Below are 23522 nucleotides of genomic sequence, written 5' to 3'. Positions count from 1 at the left end.
GAAGTTGTTTAATCGTCTCTTATTAAAACGACTTCTTATATTATGAGGACAAGGACGACGATGAAGTTGAGCTAACAGGATGTAAAATATGCTGAACTGTGAGGATGACTCTCTGGCCAGAAACGTGACGGAGCTTTACACGTGCTCAGCCACAGGAGGGCGCCCTCTAATCACTGAAAACCAGGTAGGGGGTTTTCCCCCCAAGGACAAGGTAAGCATCGCTCCTTGCGCCCAACAGCAGGGGCGCCCAACAGCAGGGGTGCCAAAAAATGAAGCGAGGAAAAAGCCGGAGGCTGACATTTTCTCCAGGGTGTCCGCCGCAGGGAACCCAGCGCTGAGAGCCCCGGGGCTTTGAACAGACACACCACTGAGGCTTGTTTTGCAGACAAAAATCAGCACACTGATCCAAGTGCACCAACTCTAAAGGACCGAGGAGAGCTCCCCGCTTGAATCCCATCTGACAGCAAGTGAGTGTGTTGCCTGTTGTAAGTCTTGCTTTCTTTCATTCTGTCTTTAACGCAGTCTAATCTCTCCCAGTTGTAATGGGAGAGATAATCTAACTAGATTAGTGCCTGGCTGGCGGGGCTCCTTTATTTTACAGAAATGCGTCAAAATTGGCCCTGTGTGGGGAAAATGCCTGGACTGTGTGAAGGGACACAGCTCTGCGTGTCTGTGATAGAAACAGATGAGCTGACACCAGAATGTTTCAGTTTGTTGTTTTCTCACTGAAGATTTGCAGCATTGTGCTCAATTCCAAGAAACTCTGTTTGACCACATTATTGAAAGCTTGCTGCGATTGTTCCAAATTCTCCATTTACTGGCCTGCTTTCCCCAAATGCCTCAACATTTTAAATTGAAAACAGTAAAGCAAATGACAAAAGTGTGTTTACAGCGTCATTCCCACAATAAGATTAATTTCATAAAGTTAGCAGAAAAAGAAGAAGAAGAAAGAAATAGAGCAGGGAGGAATGAAAAATGTAATTAGAGGAGAATAAGGAGGATTCATTATAAAACTAATTTAGACTGCTGTGTGAAGCCGAGGAAAAGGTTATTTTAGGGGCTGATTCACGTGAGAAAATCGTCGAGAAGCAGAGGAGATTTTGAAATGAAGAATTGGGCTTAGACTAAAGGAGGATGAAGTAATTGGACAGGAGGCCAGAGGAGCATAAGGAGTAATAACAATAAATACAGCATGATGGCAGATGAATGTGCGCAGACTGGAAGTTTCCTGGGAGAAAATGTGTCAAGTTTTCACTTCCAAAATAAATGCAATACTTTAACATCCTGCGCAATAGCTCATAGCCTCGCGCTCGCTCGTGTGCCATTTATCCCAGCTCGAGTCTGATCAAAGTTAATTAATTTTATCCTATTTTAGATGAAGCTGGCACCACTTTTCCCTTTTGTGCGTAAACCCCATTAACTGGCAGTGTCTTTTTCTTTTTTTTTTTTTTTTGTCCTGCCCCATTCCCTCACTGACACCATTAATGAGTGCTGGCTGCAGGTGTGTTCTCGTGCAGGGGTCACACACACACACACTCAGGATTGGGGTTAATGCTTTTTATCCTGAATTATCCGCGGGTTTGAATACATATTTAAACGGGCTTTGTAGTGAGATGAATTACTGGAATAAAGGCACCAAAGCGCAGCTTGGTCCCGGGCCGGGCCGAGCCCAGCCGAGCCGGGCCGGGCCGGGCTGTTCCCCCCAGAGGATGGTACAGTAAATACAGGAGGAATGTTGATCAGCTTACAGCGGGGCCGGGAGGTGCTCGGGATTTTGATCTGCCGTGATGCTCGAAGGCTGCACCTGCACCAACACAGAGAGCAGCGCGCGGGCTGTCGCCTGTAAATTAACGGGAATTATGAAGCGGATTGTGGCTGTCCTCGCGCCTCTGCTGGAGTGGTTTCACAAATGTAAAATGTTATAAAATGTTATTCCATGCGCATTTACAAAATGAGTAGTTGTGGTGCGCAGATGCGTTTGGCTGAGACATTTTGAAAGTTGGAACAAGCTCAAAAAACCCCACCTTAACGCCATTTATGTTCTCCCACTGCTTCATGTAGACAGAAGTCAATATTAATATCAGTAATTACCACTGACTTCAATTTTAAAAGCTGCTTTAAGTCACCAGTGACCTCTCCAGTGCGCTTTTACGCACGCTCTCCCCTAATAGGCTGTATAAAATTGCAGACACTCATCACTACGACAAACCACATTTAGCTGTCGCTCTTTAACCTACACACACACACACACACACACACACACACACACACACACACACACATAGGGGTATAAAGCCATATGAATGCAGTTAATGAGTTAATGTGCTGCTGTCATGGCCGAGGGCGCAGGGCCACATTTTCTGTGCCAAAAAGAACCTCTCTCGCTCTTTGCGTGCACGCACACGCACACACATCCCTCCTCATGATGCAACCACGAGCCAATACTATAATATACTTAATTCGATGCTACTTTAATTATTACATATTAATAAAACCATCAACATAGTCGCTGCCTTGGCGCGCAGGCTAATAAATCCCACACGTGTTGGGACTGTTATTAGGATTAATAAATTACAACACCCTGCATCTGCCTCTTGTTTCGGCGCGCCCCGGAGCCCCGCTAGGTCTACTCTTTTTCAACAGGTTCAACGTTGTGTTCTCATTACGACCTCCATATGGCTGCCTGTGAACACAGCGAGCCATGGGGCATTTAGAGGCATGCGGCGCGGTGAGAATGAGTCCGTAAAGCGGCGGAGGTATTTGTTGTAAAAGTGAGACCAGTTGTGTTGTTTGAGGGGAAAACAAATCTAGGAGCAAGTGGTCGTTTGGTCAAGTGTTTTAGCGCGCGTTATTTTGGCTACACGAGGAAATGGCACGCATCAGTCAATGGCAGGTAAAATTAAACTTGAGCTAGGAAAACGCAAAACGCAGTGGGGCTGTTGGAATATTTAGACCTCTCTCTCTCTCTCTCCCTCTCTCCTACACACACACACACACACACACACACACACACACACACACACACACACACATGGTGGGGGAAATCTGGGTTTGATTTTAATGGGGAGTAGCCTACCCCGGGCTCGCTTTACAACCTATGGATGTACTGGACGGTTTTCAGTTGGTTTGAGCTCCGGGCGCGGATGCAGCGGTCCACCTCCTCTCGGTGTCCCCCTCACTTTTTCACTATGCTGCGCGTTTTCCTCTTCTCCTTTTAATATTTTAACGAGGCGAGTGTGAGAAACACTTTTGCGTTTGGAGAGGACACTTTCTGACGGAAGAGAACCTGAAGGCTAATAACTGGTGTGGATCTCTGGAGGGACGTCCTTTTAAATTCAAAGACAGCGAGATTCACGACTTGACACCGGGGTAAGTTTATAATCTGCGGCTCTCTGTTTCTGTTCCGCATCCAACGTGTTTTCGTGGATAGTTCATTCCAATTTTACGCACCGCTTATTCTCTCAGAAAAGAGGTGAGTGACTCAGGGCGCTCGCTGAGACGGGCTGTCCATTACCTGCCATTTGTTTTAAATGAACGCAATGACTGTCATTACTTTATTACAGGCTGAGCTCGTGTGTGACTGTATAAGTAGGTGTTTTGGGTCGCTGAATCAGCGGGGCGCGTTGGATCAGAGCGGCGGACACCGCAGACAGGTGTCAGCCTCCTCGGTTTACAGCTAGCCCGTGGGTCGTAGCAAAAAAAAAAAGGCGAGAAAAACAGCCCGCGCCGAGGATTTAATACGAGGTACAAGAGGTGGACTATACGGAGCCAGTGAGCTTTAATAGCGACTTGGAATCAGAGCCAAGCACGGATGCCAAAGCAAGCAGCGCGCTTCTCGGTTCCCGTCTTCCTCGACACTGCCCTGGCCAAGTCTCCCAATGCGTTTGTCACTTCTAATATTTTCCCTTTTCGCTCTAACGCCACCACCTGAAAAATATTTGTGTGTTAAAAAAAACATTATTTTTCAGCACTGAAGCAACTTTAAAGAGAAAAGTACAAGAATGAGTCAGGCAGCTTGACGTTGTGTCTGTGGTTCATTGAGGTTTAAAGTGGTGATGAGGTTGATTTGAAGGGTGAAGCCCACCATGGCTGTAGATTTAGAGCATGTGCATTTGCCCCCCCCCCCCCCCCCCCCCCCCCCCCCCAAAGACATGAAAGTAGCAGATGGCTTTCAGTTGGACAAAATCAAATACATTTACACCATAAAGTAATGCAGAAAACACACAAATTGGTGTGAACAAAATCACCAGAATTCTGGAAATAAAGTGTTCAATACTCAAAATTCGCTGGCAGAGGAGGCCCCCATTTCAAAGCCCCCTCAATGCAGAAATCAAACCTACGCCCTTGAAGCCCACCGTGGTCAAGGTGTGACAGGACTCTCTTGGCTCATCTCCTCTCCGCTTACAAGCAGCAACAAGCCTGGTAGTGAAAGCGAGAGTCCCATACAGATTGCTTATCTTAACTGCTTCAATAGCCTTAAAGTATGCCCCTATTGCACACTGAAACAGTGTCAGCCACTTGACCTACTTCTCACTCTCACTGCAAATGACTGGAATCATTCCACGAAGAGGAGAAGGCCTCTGAATCCTCGCTGTTCCCCAAGGTCAGGGAGAATGCAAAAGAAAAAAAGTGTAAACCGAGGGGAGAATGTTTGAGTCGAACACGTGTGGTGAAGCGAGGCGCTGCTCATCTGGCCACCACTGCCCTGTTTTTGCAAATTAATCATCATTATTTAATTGCATCACGCCCTGCTTCCATCAATAACAGGGCGAGGGAGGTAGAGCCAGGAGCAGCTGAAGGCACATGATGTGGAAGCTAATCCAAAGCAACATAGTGCAGATTTTTGTGTGTGTGTGTGTGTGTGTGTGTGTGTGTGTGTGTGTGTGTGTGTGTGTGTGTGCGTGCAGTTGTATGTGGTATTTATGAACCCCACAGTAAAGCGGACGGATTGAGACGGAGAAAGCTGCAGTAACATAATCGTTTTTCTTTTGCTTTTGAAAAGCAGGATCCCTCAGAACTCTTGGCTCCGTCCACCTGAGCGAGTTAAGTCAACACATCCAATATATTTTTCTCTTATGGCCTCAACAGTTTGACAGGGCAAAGTAATCTTTCTGCCAGTCCTTCGTTTTCTGCTACCATATCAGGCTCTGGCACCTGATTCCACTGTGAATATAGCACTCTAAAGTTCCCTTGAATGGCAGTTTAATATTGTGATTTGACTCCAGGTGGAATTTCATGTGTAGTATATTTTCTGTTCTGTCCTTCCTGGATCATTCCCATCCCTGATATGAATTTATATTTAGACCTGGAGATGGATGTGGTGTGATAAAGAGCCCACATTACACTCATTGTCTCCACTTTAGAGGTGCTGTCGTCCTGCAGTAAGTGGCCCTATGTTTTCTCTTTGAGTGACAAATTGAGTGCGTGTGTGCGCCCTTGCGTTTCCTGTTAAAATACCTGTCATTCGTCAGCGTGACGCCCAAGATGTCTCCCACTGTGTGAAGAGAATCCAGGGGCAAATGCTTCATCCTGCCACTCCCTGCACCCTGCTAGGCCTGCATGTGTCAGCCACACATTTCCTCCAGATGCAGAGGGATATGTGTGTGAGGTCTGCTAGTGTGTCTGTGCCCACTTAGTGCCTATAAGTATCCTTATCTGGCGTGGGACGTCTTCGGTTATTGATGGCAAAGTTCTGAGATGTGATGAGTTGAACTGACAATAGACTGGAGGCATGTTTGGCTCTCCGAGCGCTATGGCGACCGTGTGTGCTACCTGCTAGCTGAGGCCTGCTCATCTCAACAGTTGTTCAACATGTGAGCACAGAGGGCAAAGCAACACATTGATAAAATAGCAGGCTGCTGCCATAAAGTTGGACCAGCTCTTTGCTAGCATGCTAACCTGTTAAAGAAGGGGGTTCTCTAAAGGAGAATGATGTCAATTAGTTGTTTCAGCGAGTAGCCCAAAATGGCAGCTACTCATTTTGACTTAAGCATTGTGTTATGTCAAAATGCTTTTGTGTTCTCTCTCAATACACTTTGAAGTCTTTCTGATCCACAGCTAGTTAGTGAAACTAGTTAATCTAGCTCTCTGTGCCATTGCTGCTGCAGCTGATTTTGACAGACTATGACTATAGCAAATCAGTTTATAATGGGCGCAACACGTGCAGGGCTTGTGTGTGTGTGTGTGTGTGTGTGCGCGCGCAGTGAATTGACACGGTTGTGCTGCTGGCGGAGCGTTGTTTTGAAGCTGCTGTATTCTTGTGGTGTGTTTGGGAACACATCTGTCATATCTGATAGAAGCGCTGCGGGTTCAAATCCCCTGTGGGTTGGAGATCATAACCATAACCGTATCTATAGCATCGCAGATTCAACCACAAATGCAGTCGTAGTCCGAGCAGTAACTATATCTGCAGCCGCAGCTTCAACCACTAACTTACAACCAGGCAGAGCAGCTGCAGCCAGTGGTTGTGTACTGTTGGAACTGAGCCTTTTGAAATGAGTTATGAGAAATAGGTGCAAAATATAGTGTGTGTAGTATGTGCGGAGCGTTTAGCTGGCAGTGTAACTGGACTGGACCAACGTGCTACTGTATAGATCAGGGGGAATGCAAACTTGAATGCGAGGTAACACAAAAGTTGTTGTGAGGAAGCACAAAAGAAGATCAGAAAGAAATTCCCACCTTGACTTGTGCCTAAACCTGACCATATCATTGTCACGTCGTAAAATAGACGGCACAGGCAAATGGCGTGCTAATAGGGCTCTCAGGTCAGAAAACGCCTGTCATTCTAAAAGGCATGGCCACATAACTTATTTGTCATTTCATTTGGATGACTTGTGTTAATGTCAGCCAAGCCAAAAGACAGACATTTAGGTGCTTTCCCCTTCTCACTGAGAGACAGCTGACCTTTGAGCTTTAGGCGAAGGTCACTCGGTGCGTGCTAACATTGGCACTGAGAGAGAACGAGCGGAGGTGTAGATAGGGAGGAGAGGAACAAGGGAAGAGGGGAAAGGGAGTTTTCTGATGAGTCACAAGCTCTGGCATCCTTCACAGTGTGTCTTCCTGTGTGAGCGAGGGCACATATAAAAACCGAGCGGAGAGCATGTGTTTGTCCGTCAACAGCGTGTGTGTTTAAGTGTAACGTACGCAACCGTGCGAGTATTCCAAGCACTTAATAAAATGATTTGCGGTTTTCTTCCCCCTGCGAGTTCAAAGCGGGTCCTTGCTTTCGGCTGTGGGGTAGAGGTTGCTCTTGTGCAATGGAAAAAAAAAGAGACTGTTTTCCTGTTAGGGGGGCTTTTTTGGGAAAACCGCGGCTCTGCCTACCGCAGCCAGCCTTCAAAGGGCTTTGAAGGAGTGCTCACCTCTCCTCTCCTTAAATCCTTCCATCCCTCTAAACGAGCTACTTCCTCTCGTATTCAGGAGCACCTCACCTGCCTCTCCTGGACTGCCACTGTCCAACCGCACTGCCGCAAAGCTGCGGTTGGGGTTATGCTCAGGTCCATGGGAAATGTTCAATCAAGGAGTCCTCAGTCCACCCACGCACTCTCAAAACAGCACACTTTAGCCTCTCAAAATTTTTTTTTTTTTTTTTTTTTTTACATGTCTTTATCATCTGTGTAACCTCGCTGCATTGCCTTCATCTGACACGCACTGAGGACAAATATGTCATCCTTTTCTTGGTGCATCTTGACAGCACACAGGAAATAATTCTTGTATTTAAAAGCAGATTTGACATACAGAAGGGGACTATACATTTTTGAACCCTTGTCCCTCCACTCCCAAGACTGTCACTCTGTCACTTAAAAATCCAAGGCAGAGTATAACTCTTTCCTCCCTTACTCTCAAGTTCACAGCTATATTTTTCACTTGAGAATGTATTCGGGACTGAAGCCCTGTTGGACCTCTTTGGTATTTTTAACCCTCTGCGTTGATTTTTAGCAAAGATGCCACTATGTTCCCAGGATTTTTAGTGCTTATTAAGCCCCAGATATGACTCAAATCAAGGTTCTTGGGTTTACATGGACAAATCTGTTTTTTGCCCTTATTCCAAAAAACACAATATTTCTACTAAACTGTTTACATAGCTAATAAAAATGAATATTCCACTAGTATTTCCATTCACATGCAGCCGCGCATACTCCAATTAACGTGCCCTTACATGCTGTTTATCATGTCAAAATATGGAAAAGTAGAACAGCTGTCGCTTGTGCCAGGATTTTTTCCAAGTTTTCCACCAGTGGCAGTCTTGTTAGACTGCACGAACACAGCCTCCCTCTTTCCTTTAATCACCTTCTTCAAAAGTTCAGTGATGTGATATTTGCATTTTCATAATGTTTAGACGTAGGCGTGTTCCTCCTTCCGGCCAGAGATGTGGGCTTTTCTTTTGAACATGCATGTCTGAGCCACAGCCTTGCAAACTGTTGACTAGTTGGTTAGTGTACAGCGCATCCATGACAATGCAGAGAGCTGACTGAAACAGGGAAGTGTAGCAAACTGCGGTTACACCCCCAAATGAGACGCATAGTCCAAATGTGCTATACATGCCCAAAGAATGCTGTTCAAACCTGGATAATACCAGCATATCTCACATGTCTTAGTCGGAAAATGCTTCCTCCGGAAAAAGGCCTCATTCCGAACATCCAATTGGAATATGCTGCTGACATGACCAGTTTTAATCTGGAATATTGTCATATTCAACATAATTGTGGGATTTTAGTGTGCATGGAAACGTCCACATTGTTAGCTGCAAACCCTGCCACTGTACTTTGTATGTTATTTATGATTTTGTGTTAAATATTAAAAGGAAAAATAGACATAAGTTTAGAAATATGATTTTTGAAACACAATTTGAAGTTCAGTCACCTTTTACATTGTTTTTAATTTACTCTTAAAGAAGACTCAGCATCATATTTGCATTTTTCTCTTCATTTTTTATTACCAAAAACAAATAATTTACTCTAAACTGCAGTCACCACTTTGTTTTTGCTGCAGAAAACACAGCAGTGTGTGGATATGCTGGGAAATCTGTAAAAAAAAACAAAGAGCCCTTCTTATTCTAGATATCTATATTTTTTGTCTGTTCCATTTCTCACAATTTAACCCTGCTTAAACCCTGAATCTGAGTCACTGTTGCCCAGAACTTTCTGCTTGCTCATGTCCTTTCCCCTCCCTACGCCTGCCGCTTTCTCACCAAAAACACTGACCTCACAGAACACCTCATTAACAGAAAAATACACAACTTGTCCTATCAGCAATTTTTTTTTCTCCTGCTTTTGTACCAAAGTGCATATAAATGCAGAGAGTGGTAGCTCAGCACAACTTCCTGTCTGTGAGTCTGTGAGAATGAGCCTGACCTCGTCTTCCACCTCGCGCTGTCTGTCTTCTCTCCTCCTGTTCGGTTCTGGATCAGGTTCTGTTGATTTAAAGAACCGCTGTCGGACTCGGGGCCAGCCGTGTGGGCTGGGCCACAGAAGCTGCTGCATTCCTCTGCTGGGCGTTCTGCCTTTCTCCCTGCAGTGTCTCTCCCTGCCAGATGCAGAGATGGAAAGGCAGGGATTATTTCACTTATATGTTTTATGATCGGATCCTCCTGCTTTGTGATTAGCCTCACGAGCCCTTGAGAGCCTGAGATATATCACCAGATTATTAGTAACAGATAGCAGCTAGTTCAGGTGCAGCAGCTTGAGGTGACAGGAACAGTTCTGAAGGTTGGAATAAGAGAAAAGCAAAAAGAAAAAAAAAAACTATGGGTATTTTTCAGATTAAACCTTCCAGAGACACTCACACAGAGCCTCTGAGCAGACTTTAGAAATTTGTCAGTGATCCCCCTGCTAATGACGCTCTCAGCTGTGAGAGGTGACCTCCTCCTGCCCTTCGCCCTCCCCGCTCCTCCTCCCCTCCTCCCCAATCCCTAATGAATGCCAGCAAGGAACTCCAAGCACCCTACACCCCAACACCCACCACCCACACACACACATACACACACGCTTACACAAACAGCAGGATCGTCGTCACCACTGTGGAGACGGCCATCATCAAGTGGAATTCAGTCCACTAATATCTGACCCCGTCACCTGAGGCCTGTCAGTCATGTTGATTCATCTGGACAGGTTTATTTACCTGTTAAATGAGTGTGTGTGTAAGGTTACGGATGGAAGGATGTGATTGGTGCTGAAACAATTATTAAATTAGGCGATAAGTCCATTGATAGAACATGAATCCCCCAAACTTTTGATAATCAATTAATTGTTTAAAGCTTGGGTAGGCAAATGTCACTGGGCAAAAATCCCATAACAAACTTGGCTCTGTTTTCAGGCTTTAGAAAATGTAGTCCAGGACTGAATACCTTAGCCAATCACAGGCCATTTCAGAGAGAGCAGCTGTCATTCATGTCAATCACTGCTCATGAATTGTGGTCATGGAGTCAAACTAGGCAGTGCTGATCAAACACAAATCAAGATTCTGTCACTACATTGCCAATTTCTCGTCTCAGATGTTTTCAGAAACACATTTTAGTGCACTGTGTAGCTGTAAAATGAAAAAGTTTGCCAACAGTTGAGCCAAAGACAAGCACCACCCACAAGCAGGGGCAAACATTCTCATCTTACAGCTAAACAGTGCACTAAAATATGTTTCTAAAAACATTTAGGCGACAAATAATCAATACAGGAACAAAATCTTGATGATATTTGACCGGGGCTGTCCAGTTTGACCATTTGACCACAGTTCACGAGCAGTGATTGATAAAATTGACAGCTGCGTTCGAGATTCCTCGGCTCTGATTGGTTGTTTTCATGATTCTTGCAAATATCAGCAGGAGAACTGTGAGGAGGCAGAGAAGCATGATTTTTTTCACGGATTATCTGCCTCATGTACTACTGTCAGGTTATAGTGACAGTTAATTAAAAAATGACTGCCATATTTGCTCAAAAAATGTTTCTGTAAGTAATACATTTAAGAAAAATGGCAAAAAATTGACATTGTCTTGATTGAAATACTCAAACGTGAGCTCAAACGTTGTTCAGGTGAAAACAACAACAACCTTAAACTGTGCAGTCTGCGCAGAGGGGGATTTTTGACTGTGTTGCTGCTCACACTGTTCTTTTATATTCATCCCTCCATAATGATAATGAGAATAGCGGTGGTCCTGTTGTTAGCCCATTAAAAAGTCCTCCATGGTTCTGGGCAGCCACTAATAACCCCACCAGGGATTACTGTACAGCAGGCTGGAGGGACAGCAGGGCACCAGTTTGGACCTCAGCTTGCTGTCATCCCAGAGAGGCGACCCCGTAGACCCCCATTCACTCGCAGTCTTAGTGGGGCCACCACACCAACTCTCTAGAGCAGCGTGAAAGGCTCCCACTTGGGATACAAAGTGGCTCAGCTGTCCCTCTCCTATCCTCACCTCCCACAGCGGCCCCTCCTCTACACCCAAGCCAAATAAAGCCTCTCAGCGACTCCTGTTTTCCTAATCTGTGAACTCTGACAGAGGCGCCCACGCTTGAAAGAGAGACAACTCAACATGGGATGATCTCCCAGTGACAGGGAGAAGCTGAAAAAACGTTGCCGAAAACCACCAGACCACCCTGTCATCTTCCTGTTCCTGTCTTTCTGCCTCTCTCTGCTGCTCCTTCTGTTACTCACCCACCGCTAAAGGAAGGCGAATTTAATCTAATTTCCTCTCCTTTTGCCCTCAATCATCTACCTTCTCTAATTGGGCTGTCGCTGTTTGATTAAAACCATTGAATACGTTCCAGTAGCCAAATGGCCTGAGTAGTCTTTGTGGTATGGTACATCTTCTCATGCAGGGGGGCTTCCACTCTCAAAGCCCCATATTTTTTCATCCTTTCTCATACTGTGCTTCCACTACTAATGGCCAAATTATTTAGCACTGCAGTAACTTAGCCACCAGGGATTGTAGCACGTCCGCACAAGTACATTCTCTTTGCCATTAATCCACACAGGAATGTTGCGGTTGTGAATGCTGTTTGTATTTGTCACTGCACTTCCAAGCAGTCACTGAGAAATTGCTTAGCTGCTACAGGAACAGTTTGTCTTTTAACATACCATAATGGTGGTACGTTTGTGTGCTACTTTAAAGGTCAAGTGTGATGGACTGAAAGGGATATATTGGGTAGAAATGGAATATAGTATTATCACCTGAAAATAAGAATTGTCATGCTTTTTGTTATCTTACAATGATTCATTTTTATTTAGAAGGGGAATGGGTCTTTGTCCACAAAGTCCGCCATGTTGCAACGCCATATTTCTAGTAGCCCAGAATGGACAAACCAAACACTGGCTCTAGGTAGGACCATTTGTGTTTTCGCTTTGGCCACTGAAGAGAACAGCCCCTCTGATGAGCCAAACAGTGTTTGAAAAAAACTGATTTTAATCTGAAACTGCTTTATTTTGTGTTTTTACTGGTTCAAATCATGAGGTCTGTTTGTTTTGGAGACGAGGAGACCTCTGCGGCTAATTCGGCTCCTGATAAAAACCTCCTGAACATCTTGATCTTAAGTTATAGGAGAAAATAGCTGAGCACACATTAGCAGGTATTGGGCTAGCAGCCTGTTCAAGGCAAACAGCATCAGAGAAACACTGATTTGTAACATGACACCGCTTCATTCAATGTTTTTTTTCTGGTTTTAATAAGCTGGGGTCTCATTTGTAAACATTGCGTATGCACAAAACGAGGTCCGAAAGACGCGTACGCCACTTCCCATATAAAGTTGATGGGAGAAACTTTGACCCATGCTTACGAACGTTTTTAGTATGGATCCTACGCATTGTTTTATAAATGAGACCCCTGGTCAGTTTGTTTTGGAGAGGAAGAGACCTCTGCGGATAATTTGGCTCCCAGTAAAAACCTCCTGAATAACAGACACTGAAGGAATCTTAACCTGGAGTTCACGCTTGTCACACAGGAGAAGTTTCAGCTGGTCGCAATCAGCAATCCTAGCCACTAGATGCTACTAAATCCTACGCACTGCTCCTTTAAAAGTCGCAATCTGTGATCTAAATGTAAACAAAAGTGAAGCCAATACTAAAATCAAAACTCAGATGGAGGCTGATATCACTCCAAGATTGACTGATACATTTTTTAATTCATGCACTGAATTTATTAGAGGTTGACATTTGGGGAATACGCTTATTCCCTTTCGTGCTGAGAGTTAGATGAGAAGGTCGATACCACTCTCATGTCTGTACACTAAACATGAAGCTGCAGCCAGCAGCATTTCTGTGTGGTATTCATTGTCTTCTTCAGGAAGACAGAGACACACACGGGCCTGCAGCTGTTGCTACTTCAACCACATTTAATGAAAGACAATGTCTGCCCCCACTGAGGGGAAATTGTGGCTTGTTAAACACACTGTCGATGCTGAAAGCAAAGACTTTTCTGGCTGAAACAGATTCTTTACAATTTCAAAGGTCAGCCAGCTACACCACTGTGCTGATGTCCTGGCACAGCTTATGGATGCAGAAAAATTTTGTGGAGCTGGCTCACATTTTTGCAGCTTTTATAGCGATATAGAATAAGTTTTTAATAGATACCAGCTTTTTGCCACAGTGTAGTGTTGCTCAGAGGAAGCGTAACACGAGGCTAGCATCTATTTCAGAGGGCGTACAGAGTGGAATTAAACAGCCTTGTCACTGTTCTCTCTCTGTTTAACCTACATGCTCATCTGCCAGACGCGCCTGACAGCACCAGACCCTGGAAGAATCTCCCAGCAGGCCCGGCAGCACGGCGGACCGCACCATATTTAGTCATCCAAAGTCCAGACACAGACCAATGCAGTCCTCCACCTTAATCTGTCTCCCCTCTCTGTTTCTCTCTCCATCTCTCTCATTTTTTATGTCCTTTCCTCAACTCCCTCCCTCCATCTCTGTCACTTTCGCTCTCTCTCCTACGGCTTCCATTCATATCTGTCCTCGCTCGGCCTCCCTCGAGTCAGTTCTGCTTTATCACTGTCGTGCCCCTCGCTGTTTTTCTCCCCCTTGTGTGTCCTCCTTATCTACTAAAACTCTTCTTTCCTTGTTCCTGTTTGTCCTCTTTTTCAGCCTCATAAGTCTGTCAAGTATTTTCCTGCCTGTGTTTTTTTTAAACTTTCTAACTTCCTCTCACTCCCTCAACAACATGCCCATCAAACATGAAGTCTGAATAATTCCCTCTCTCCGTCTTTTTCCTTTCTTCCTCACCTGTCATAAATTCTTCCCCCTTTACTCCGGCTCCTTACCCCCTCCTTCCCTCTCCGAGCCTCCCCGCTGTCTCTTTTCTCGGATGAGCCTGCCGCTGATGGAAGCTGGGCCTGGATGCTAATGAGTTGCTAATTCTATCAGCCGTCTCTCCATGCCCTCCCCAGTGGGTGTCGGGGCCCGCCAGCTTTACCACGGCCAGCCTTTTGATGGAGTGCCTCGGCTGATGAACTCCCGCCTGCGTGCCCACTTTAACCTCCTCGTCCTCAGACACATGTCATTGATCAATGTCCTTATCTGTCCTGGCAAGGCCCCACTCTTACTCCAGTCATTTATGAGCAGGCCCATTCCCTGAAATCCATTTTTCATATGTTGAATATTGTAATAGCAGGGGATTTTTTATAGTGTTTTCAAGTTCAGGTTTTCAAATTTCGTGGCTCATGCACTCCAAATATACACTCTTTATTCCAAGTAGAGTTCAAAATGAAGCAGAAAAGGCAGTTTAAAAGATGTGGTTTCAATTTCGAGGGTTGTTGTACCTCCACTTTGTGACAGTCTTTCTGCTCTGTGTAAGTCCCTCGTGGTATTTTCCTCTAACACCCAATCTGCGCTTGAGAAGAGGCCAAATGGCTTGGGTTTAAGCACTTGAGCACAGAAGAGTGGCCCTATTTACCAGGCCACTGGGCCCTTTTTTCAGAGGGTTGCTAGCTTTGGACCCCTCACATAAGAAAAGAACGAAACTTTTGTTTTTCCGACTCCCCTTAAATCCGTCTGTCTGCCTTCCTCCGCTTGACTGAAGTGGATACAGAGGCGGCCTTTTGTTCTACCAAGATGAAGAGGGATGGTGTAGTATAAGAGGGAGAGTGAGGGTAAGGAGGAGGTGGGTGTGATTCATTGTAATTTAATAAATACCTCGCAAAGAGGGTTGGGGTGCCTTCTCAACCCCTCAGCTGTCTGTTTTGAAATAGGGCTCTTCTGGATTTGACACCCAGGGAAGTAAAAAGGGGATTAGGGAAGGAAAAGCCTCAGGCTATATACATCTCTTTCTCTGTCTTTCTCTTCGCCCCAAGGCTTTCTCTGTCCCCCCCGCTTCAATCTTTCTCTCTTTGGGACCGAGAGGCCCCTCGTCTCGCTGTGAGCGTATGAATGATGTCATCCAGGTACCTATCTTGACCCAAAGAATTAAAAAGGCTTGAATAGAGTCTCATGGCCTCAGTTCTTCTAATGCAGAGTATAATCCTCAAATAGCTATCACTTTTGGTGAATTTTCTGGTTCAGTGAATGAACATAATGCTCCCCTCTCGAGGGTCAGCACCGTGTAACAATAGTGTTGCAACGCTTGATTTACTGTCAAATTCCTGCAAAAAAAAAATCACTTAAAAAAGCTTAATATATAAAATAGTTCGTCCTTTTTTTTCACTCCTAAAGCAGAAGTTTGACCAGGGTCACACACGGTCCACTGCTTCGCAGCATCAACAGGGATTATAGGGTGACTTCTGCCATGCTGCTCAAGCATGACCAGAAGGCTTGGCCAGTTTTGACCTGAATGGAAGTGCTGAATGAGAGGCCGGCATTAAAATTCAGGATGCAGTCACTTGCAGCCACTAATGTCTCTCTTTAAATGGTCACATCCTTTCTCTTGGGGCCCCCCAGCTCACTGTCTTACCCTCTGACAGGCTTTTAGTCAATGAAAACATTCACTTGTGATTGTACAGTACAAGAGATACAATGTAATTTGCTTTATAAGGGCAAATATAATTTGTGGATGATTTTATACAGTAGCATTAGATCAGCGTCACTTTAAATTTTATATCCTATTATGGTAAAAATATGTCTCTGACACTGACCTTTGTGTTTGTTTCTCTCTCTTACAGGAAGGGCTCTGGTCAGCCTGAAGTGAAGGGTCACTGAGCTCAGACACTCTCCTTCCCTCACACACATAGGGGAAAGTCACACACACACACACGGACACATCTGCACGACGACACGTTTACATTTACACACAGACTCTTGGGTACACGCACAAAGACTCATCCGTGCATAAACACAGACACACGCTCACACACAGGCCCCTCTGAGCAGGATGAGGGAACCCTGGAGGTGCCTGCTGGGCCTGTGCCTCCTGGCATGCTCAGCCTCCACCCACAGTGCCACCAATCCCTTCGCAGGGCAGCAGACCCCCCCAGACCCTTGCTACGATGACACAGGCGCAGCCCGGCGCTGTATCCCCGAGTTTATCAATGCCGCCTTCGGCAAGGAGGTGATGGTGTCCAGCGTCTGTGGCCGGCCTCCGTCCCGTTCCTGCAGCGTGGTGGAGCGGGGCGACGATCGGCCTTCTGTGCGCACGTGCCAAATCTGCGACGCAGCCGACCCCCGCCGTGCCCACCCTGCTACCTACCTCACTGACCTCAACTCAGCCCACAACCTCACCTGCTGGCAGTCAGAGAATCTGAACACCTCGCCACACAATGTGACTCTCACCCTTTCACTGGGGAAAAAGTTTGAGATCACCTATGTTAGCCTGCAGTTCTGTTCACCACGACCCGAGTCCCTGGCCATATATAAGAGCATGGACTACGGCAAGACCTGGATGCCCTACCAGTTCTACTCCTCACAGTGCCGGCGTATGTACAACCGGCCCAACAGAGCAACCATTACCAAGCAGAACGAACAGGAGGCTCTATGCACAGATGGCCACACTGACCTCTACCCGCTGTCTGGAGGACTCATTGCTTTCAGCACTCTGGACGGACGGCCCTCCGGCAAAGACTTTGACAACAGCCCCGTCCTCCAGGACTGGGTAACCGTCACCGACATCCGTGTGGTCTTCAGCCGGCCCCAGCTGCCCCGGGAGCTGCAACTGGGGGCCGGAAGCAACAGCGGAGGGAGGGACGACGACCCCATGGCGGTGACATCCACGCTGCCAACTTATTTCTATGCAGTGGGAGACTTCCAGGTGGGCGGGAGGTGTAAATGCAATGGACACGGCTCACGCTGCCTGAAAGACAAGGAAGGCAAACTAGTGTGTGACTGCAAGCACAACACAGAGGGACCCGAATGTGACCGCTGCAAGCCCTTTCACTATGACCGACCGTGGCAGAGGGCCAATGCCCGCGAGGCCAATGAGTGTCTGCGTAAGTCTTTCCCTCTATCTGTCATTCTTTATGTGCTTTTTACATGTCTCAGTTAGTCTGCTGTGGAACATACTGTAGAGTTCTCTTTGCCTGCAAACAATACAGACCGTTCTGAGAACATTTAACACAAAGAATTTTCCTGAGAAGAGACATAACAGGATGGCTCTACAGTAAGTGTTATATTGTGACTAGGGCAACAGCTTTGGTCCATGTTTACTTCCTGTCAGCTACTGCATTAACTAACACTTGCAGGAAACACAATTGTACCCATTTAGTGGCTGATAAAGGGATAGTTTGGATTTTTTTGAAGTGGGGTTGTGTCCCAAAGTCAGTGTTTTACCTACAGTAGATGATGATAGGTTTGGAGAAGCAGCAGAAGTCCCAACAAAGAAGCTAAGCGATGTTCTGCTGTGGACGGAGTGACAGCAAGGCAAATTTTAGCCACCAAAAAACCCCATAACAGTTTAAGTGTACGCTATATTGAGAATATTTTCATAGTTTTACCTTTCTGTCAGACAGCCCGTTCTCACAGAGAAGCCGTTTAGTTCCCTATCTATGCTCTCGTCAGCCACCAGACTCCTTAGGCAAAAACTGTACTTTTAGTTTGCCGAACACAGGAGCTGTTGGTCTGCCGCTGCCTCGATCAGGAAGTTAGTTTGTATTATTGTGTGACTTTGGTAAATCTAAACAAACCCGTTTAAATGCCAAAATCACACATTAGACAACAAAAGAACCAATCGAGATAGCGATAGACCAGCAACTCCTGTGTTTTGCAATGCTAAATCACTGTTTTTCTCAAATAGGCCTGGCTTTGAAAACAGCAAAAAAAATGGCTCCAGTTCCCTGTCTAATGGTAATGTAAAACAATAAAATATTCTAAATATAGCACTTAAACTGATATTGTTTTTTTAAGTGGTTGAACAAGTTTTTGTTGCTGACCCCTTCATAGCAGTACATTAGCTTGGCTTCCATGTCAGACTCTATCCAGATACTCCAAACTGGCGCTGTGCTTAATGACATCCACTGTAGGTAATACGCTGGCTATGAAAAAGTCAAAGAATGCCACTTCAAAAGATCTGGACTATCCCTTTAATAAAGAAGCATGCATATGTTAAATTTCTGCTCTGTTCCTTTCCCCTTTCTATGAATCAGGGAGATATTGTTTCCCAACAGTATATCTCCTCAGCACGCTCAGAATTCCTAATGAGCAAATGGGATTCGGACAGAAGATTGGCCGCCTTATATCTGATACAAATATCCCATTCTAGGTTGAAAGAGTGTATGAAAATCTTTTTGGAAATCCAGGTTGTTTATTTCTTCATTGGATGGAGTCATGACCGTTTCACCACCCACTCTCAGGATATGACAGCAACGTAAAATCAGGCCAACAAATTGAATTTATACACAGACACACAAGGAAAGAGAGAGGGAGGCAGAAACAGACAGATTTAACTATGATGACCTGTGTTTGACTGTCACATGGGTAATTAAGAGTGTTGCCAGAGCACACCGGATGAATTTGTGTTTGTACAGGTGAAGACTTCTGGTAGCGCAGTGGTTGAGCTTGCAACTTTGGCAACGTCTCCCAAAACACAAGGCACTTCCTTTTTCCTCGCATTTCCCATCAGCCCCTTCTATTTACCGTTCCTCCACAGGGAAACAGGCCTACTCTTAACAAAATCATGTTTTCTGGACTTGTCCATGAAAAAAAACCTCTTTTTTCACCAGCAAGTCTAAACAGTGGATGACAACAGCTCGAGTCATTGGCACACGGCTACAGCTAAGTCATCCAAGAATGTTATTTGGCAGTGTTTGCCTTCACCTCAAGACATGCTCCGTAAAAGTCATCCAGACGTGCTCTGAACACTCGCCAAGTAAAATTATAGCAATTTCTGTGGCAATTTTTGTTAATGTAAATGGATTACCTTTGTATTGGATTAGGCTTTTATGTGATATTTAGCGCATATATTAATTTCATGGCTGTACAAAGGTTTTAAACACACGCCGTGCTCCCCGTGTGTTTTCAGCAGGAATGCTCTTTCTAATGTGTTTCTTTGGTGGTCATTTTTACAGCATTTCTCTGTTAGTATAAATAGACATAGGTAGAACTTAATTCAGGTCAATTTTGCTTGTCATAAAAATTTGTTAGCGTAGGAAAATAAAACCATATTAGAAACCGCTGTCCCCGTTTTAACCTCTCGCCCTAATGAAATAAAATTACACCCGGAGAGAGAGAAAAAAAAACAGGAGCAGAACATTGAAAAACAGTGTATATTTTTCTTACATGTTATAATTGCCCGGTGAGCTGGCCTGAGATCATATTTAGCATTAAACAGTGCCAGATCTGTTTAAAGGGGACAGAGAGTGACAGAGCCAGAGGAGCGAGGCCATTTTAGCATTAGACCTGCCGCCGAAGCCAGCGTTCCCTCACTCCCGCGCCAACACTACCTTACTTTGGCTTCATCTGCCCTTGACGCCCTCACTTACTCCGCTCTCAGATACAGTCACACACACACATTACACACCTTAGCCCCTTCTACAACAATATCCTGTAAATCCCTCAGTGTTTTCTCGCTCATACTTTCTGCACACGCCCTCTTTCAAATGTCCCGTAGCCGTTTCCGAAATGTTACGCCCGCTTCCCGTAGAGCTCTTCTCAGCGGGATTGATATGTCACTTCCATCCACAATTTCTGGACTAAACAGCCCAGCCGCACTGGCCAACTCCGATGACCTAATCCCAGTGTTGATACAGGGCAGTTAAAGCCTATTGCGAGTCGCACGCTATACCTGATCACACATCCGGACACGCCAAAAAAGCCAGTCCCAGATGTCCCCGATTTCATGTTCCAAAAGCCTCTTTACAGCTTATTCCGGTAGAACGAGTTCCAACATATCCTCAAAGTAGCAGGAGAGCCTTTAAAAAGCCTCTCCAGTGTATATTAAAACCCATTCTTTAAATGCACCCGCCCCTTGTTGATTTCTGCGCTTGCTTTTCTTTCTGCAGTGCGAGCCGCTGTGACAGCAAGGTGCAAGTATTTAGCCCGGGCGAGTGCGCAAGAGTGGCAAGTTACAGAGCCAAGGAGTCCCTTAGGTGTCACCAGAGCCTTCATGAGGCCCTGTGGGTGTCTGGGTTGGAGGTAGGGTCCGAGGGGGCTGGGCTGAGGTCATGATCCTTTGCAGAGTGGTGACAAGGTTAAGCTCGCGAGTGGGGGGTGGGGGGGGGGGGGGGGGGGGGGGGTGAGAAATGAGGAATCCAGAGTGGGTAGACATAGAGCCAAATACATTTTGTTTCACACAGCAGTTGTTTAGAAATGATGCGCCCAGTGCGCCAGTTTCACCCCTTAAACATTGCTGTTGAGATGGCTTTAAAGGTTTTGCTCACTCGTAGCAGTCTTGACTCGGATCTTTACCCTGCATGACAAGAACATTGTCTCTAACAGGCTGGTTTGATTGTTCGCCGGTTTTACTAAATGTTTGACATGCACCGCACCAAGATTACTGTCTGTGCTCTTGGCAAGCTCATGTACTGTCTCCAGACACAAGCCATGCACACACACACACACCCCATCTGCCGCCTCCTTCACTATGAATCCTGCCTCAAGACATGGGTTTACAAATCCCCGCTCTAGTAGTCAAAGAGGGCAGCCTCGTAAAGGAGCGTGTCTGTTTGTATTGAGGGAGACATGATGGAAAAAGCTGTGATTTATCTGCCCTGCAGTTTGAGCCACAGGACAGAATGAGGAAACAGATGGATAAGAGCTATTTGGTTACCGGTTGTGATGGAGTATTGGCTTTTCTGCTGGCACTGTCGATGCTGTAATGTATACTTTGTGTTGACTTAAAAATGCGAGACGGTGTATCATGCCATAATCGAGTCTGCCAAAGTCGCCGTATGAGATGAAGAGGCCTCTTGTGGAGTCAACGACAATATGACATCCCGAGTAGATGATAATTTATGGCGGTGTCGGAGCTCGCTACTCTTGGCTGCAGCCATCTTGGCCCTGTTTGGCTGCGGCACCAAGCTGTTCTATTCTCCAGCCCCTTCCTTTCCCCTCGTTTTGGACTCAGCCTGCAGGAAGTCCAGAGTACTGCTCTGGGGCCAGACACCATCCATCCCTAATGGACCAGCCAAGCCAGGTCTGCTCCCTGTGTTGTGGCAGGCACACTGGTATGCATTCATAGCATTAAATACAGAGGTCATGTGAAGGCTGTTTTGGATTGCCACTCGGGCTGATTTGCCAGAAATGCAGGTGAGCTGCGGTTAGTAGCGGAGCTGGGTGTTCCCGCTCTGCTGCAGCCTCTGGGTGTGGCGTTTAATAATTTAAATGATAGGTTTTGACATATTGAGTCCAGCGGGGAATAAGTGATACGGTGTTCTGTTTTTGCACAAGAAGAGTTTCCTTTGAAATTAAATCAATCAATGAAATATATAAGTATTCACAGTCTCATTATACATCGGTCCATGTCATCACCTGAAGGGAATTCCCACAAATTAGTTATTACCGCTAAAAAAAGTTATTACCCGTTACATAATAGATGTTATTAGATCATGTCTGCCACACTAATGAATGAGCAGCTGCATTAAAATGTGAATTTTAAAAAGGAGAAGCAGAACAGACAGATTTCGAAGCCTCGTCACAAGCCCCGCTCCAACCTTTTGTGGGGGCTCGTGGTTTTCGGTGGGCTCGGCCTCTGTTTTTTGGAAACTATTAGCTGGAATTACAGGGGGATTTGACAGATGGGTTTCTCGGGGAGAGCGGTGTGGATCCAGCAGAGGTGTGTATGTGTGCGAGTGTGTGTGTGTGTGTCAGAGGAAGAGGCCAGCCAGGAACACATGCTCAGGAACAGGGCTCAGAATAAGCCCTCAGATCTGTACAGAGCTGTGGAAACTCTGAAGACCACAGAAGCAAAAACTCTCTTTTCTTTAAATATTTCTCTCTCTCTGTGTTCGTTTCCCTCACCGACAAGGGGCAGATGTTTTTTTGATGCTGATTAGAATTTCAAAATAGGCCTCCATCCTTTCACACCATTTTTTCCCCTTTCCACGTAGCAAGGGGCAAGCAGAGGTCAGGCCCATGTTTCAGTCGTACACCAGATTCGTCGAGACACTTTTTAGGCCCGGCAATCGAGAAATGACCTCATATTTAAACACGCCACACATGAAACCATGTGAGTTTGCATGATTTGGATAACATGAGCAACTTCGCATTTTTATAGTTTCCTAATCGTGGCGTGGAGAGGAGCAGGATCTGTGTGCTTTTGTTCTTGCGACACAGTGTTTGGTCTTGAGTAGAACAAAGTTAATCTCACTGGATTGCGTTGAATTTCCACACTGAACCCTGAGGATCCATCATTGCAGCACACAGCAGCCTGAAACTGTCTTTCACGGCCAGCTGAAATGTTGCTGTCCGTCCCTAGAGGGCAACATGATATGAAGATGGAGTGTAGATGGGTGAGGATGAAGAAAGCCAGAGCTGCCTTGATATTACTACATGCATGTGCCATGTTCCTACTTTGGCTAATTGACTTAAAGACCCCCCCTCCGCCTCCACCGCCTGTCGCTGGAGGCTAACAGGGAACCGACACTTCAATTACTTACAGCGCGACACATAAATGAGCAGGAGATGTTTGTGTGTGTGTGTTGAAGGGGGTTGCTGGGTGAAAGAAAGTGAATTTAAAAAAAGAAACCTCCTGTGCTTTCAAATAATTACACAGCCAAGGAATGTTGTTCTAAAATCAACAGCCCTATGAAACGATGCCTCTGGGGTGGTTTGCGTGAGACGCAGGGGCAACGGCACAGCGAGGCCAACAAACATGAGGTGTGTGAGATTTGCTTTTGTGTGTGTGTGTGTGTGTGTGTGTGTGTGTGTGTGTGTGTGTGTCTGTTTGAAGCAAGACCTTTATCTGGCTGAGACAACAGGGTTTGGTCAGTTTGTACTGTAGCCGTGCTCTTTGCTTTTATTCCCTCTGTCAGTATTGCAACTTTGGTCCTCAGCCAACCCACAAGGAATTGATGCTTTTCTTGCTCTATGAAGCCACCCATAAAGGCTCTCTGGCAAGCAGGGAACATGGTGAAACAAATGTTAAGGACAGCAAAGTGTCAAATAACAGCGTTAATGTCAACCGGGTTAAAGCACTGGATCCTTCGGAAATGCTCTGTGGCTGCCCGAGGCCAAGTGCGTGTGTGTGC

The 23522-nt window shown here is 45.8% G+C and overlaps 1 protein-coding gene across 2 annotated transcripts in view; it reads left to right on the top strand.

The window, feature by feature from the left end:
• The first annotated feature begins 298 nt into the window (after positions 1 to 298).
• ntn2 (netrin 2) overlaps positions 299 to 23522 on the top strand; it is a 52806-nt gene continuing 29582 nt past the window's right edge. The window contains exons 1-2 of one of the 2 annotated variants that reach the window (XM_033612143.2): positions 299 to 467; positions 16071 to 17330. In XM_033612143.2, coding sequence (XP_033468034.1) covers positions 16280 to 17330 — 1051 coding nt within the window. In that variant the 5' untranslated portion in view covers positions 299 to 467; positions 16071 to 16279. Of the gene's footprint in view, positions 468 to 3033; positions 3370 to 16070; positions 17331 to 23522 lie in introns of those variants that run through there. The other variant, XM_033612142.2, reaches the window with a different exon arrangement.

This window comes from Epinephelus lanceolatus, chromosome 21, assembly GCF_041903045.1.
Source record: "Epinephelus lanceolatus isolate andai-2023 chromosome 21, ASM4190304v1, whole genome shotgun sequence".
NCBI classification, from domain to species: Eukaryota; Metazoa; Chordata; class Actinopteri; order Perciformes; family Serranidae; genus Epinephelus; species Epinephelus lanceolatus.
The sequence above is the reverse complement of the archived record's forward strand: the minus strand, read 5'-3'. Positions and strand labels throughout refer to the sequence as shown.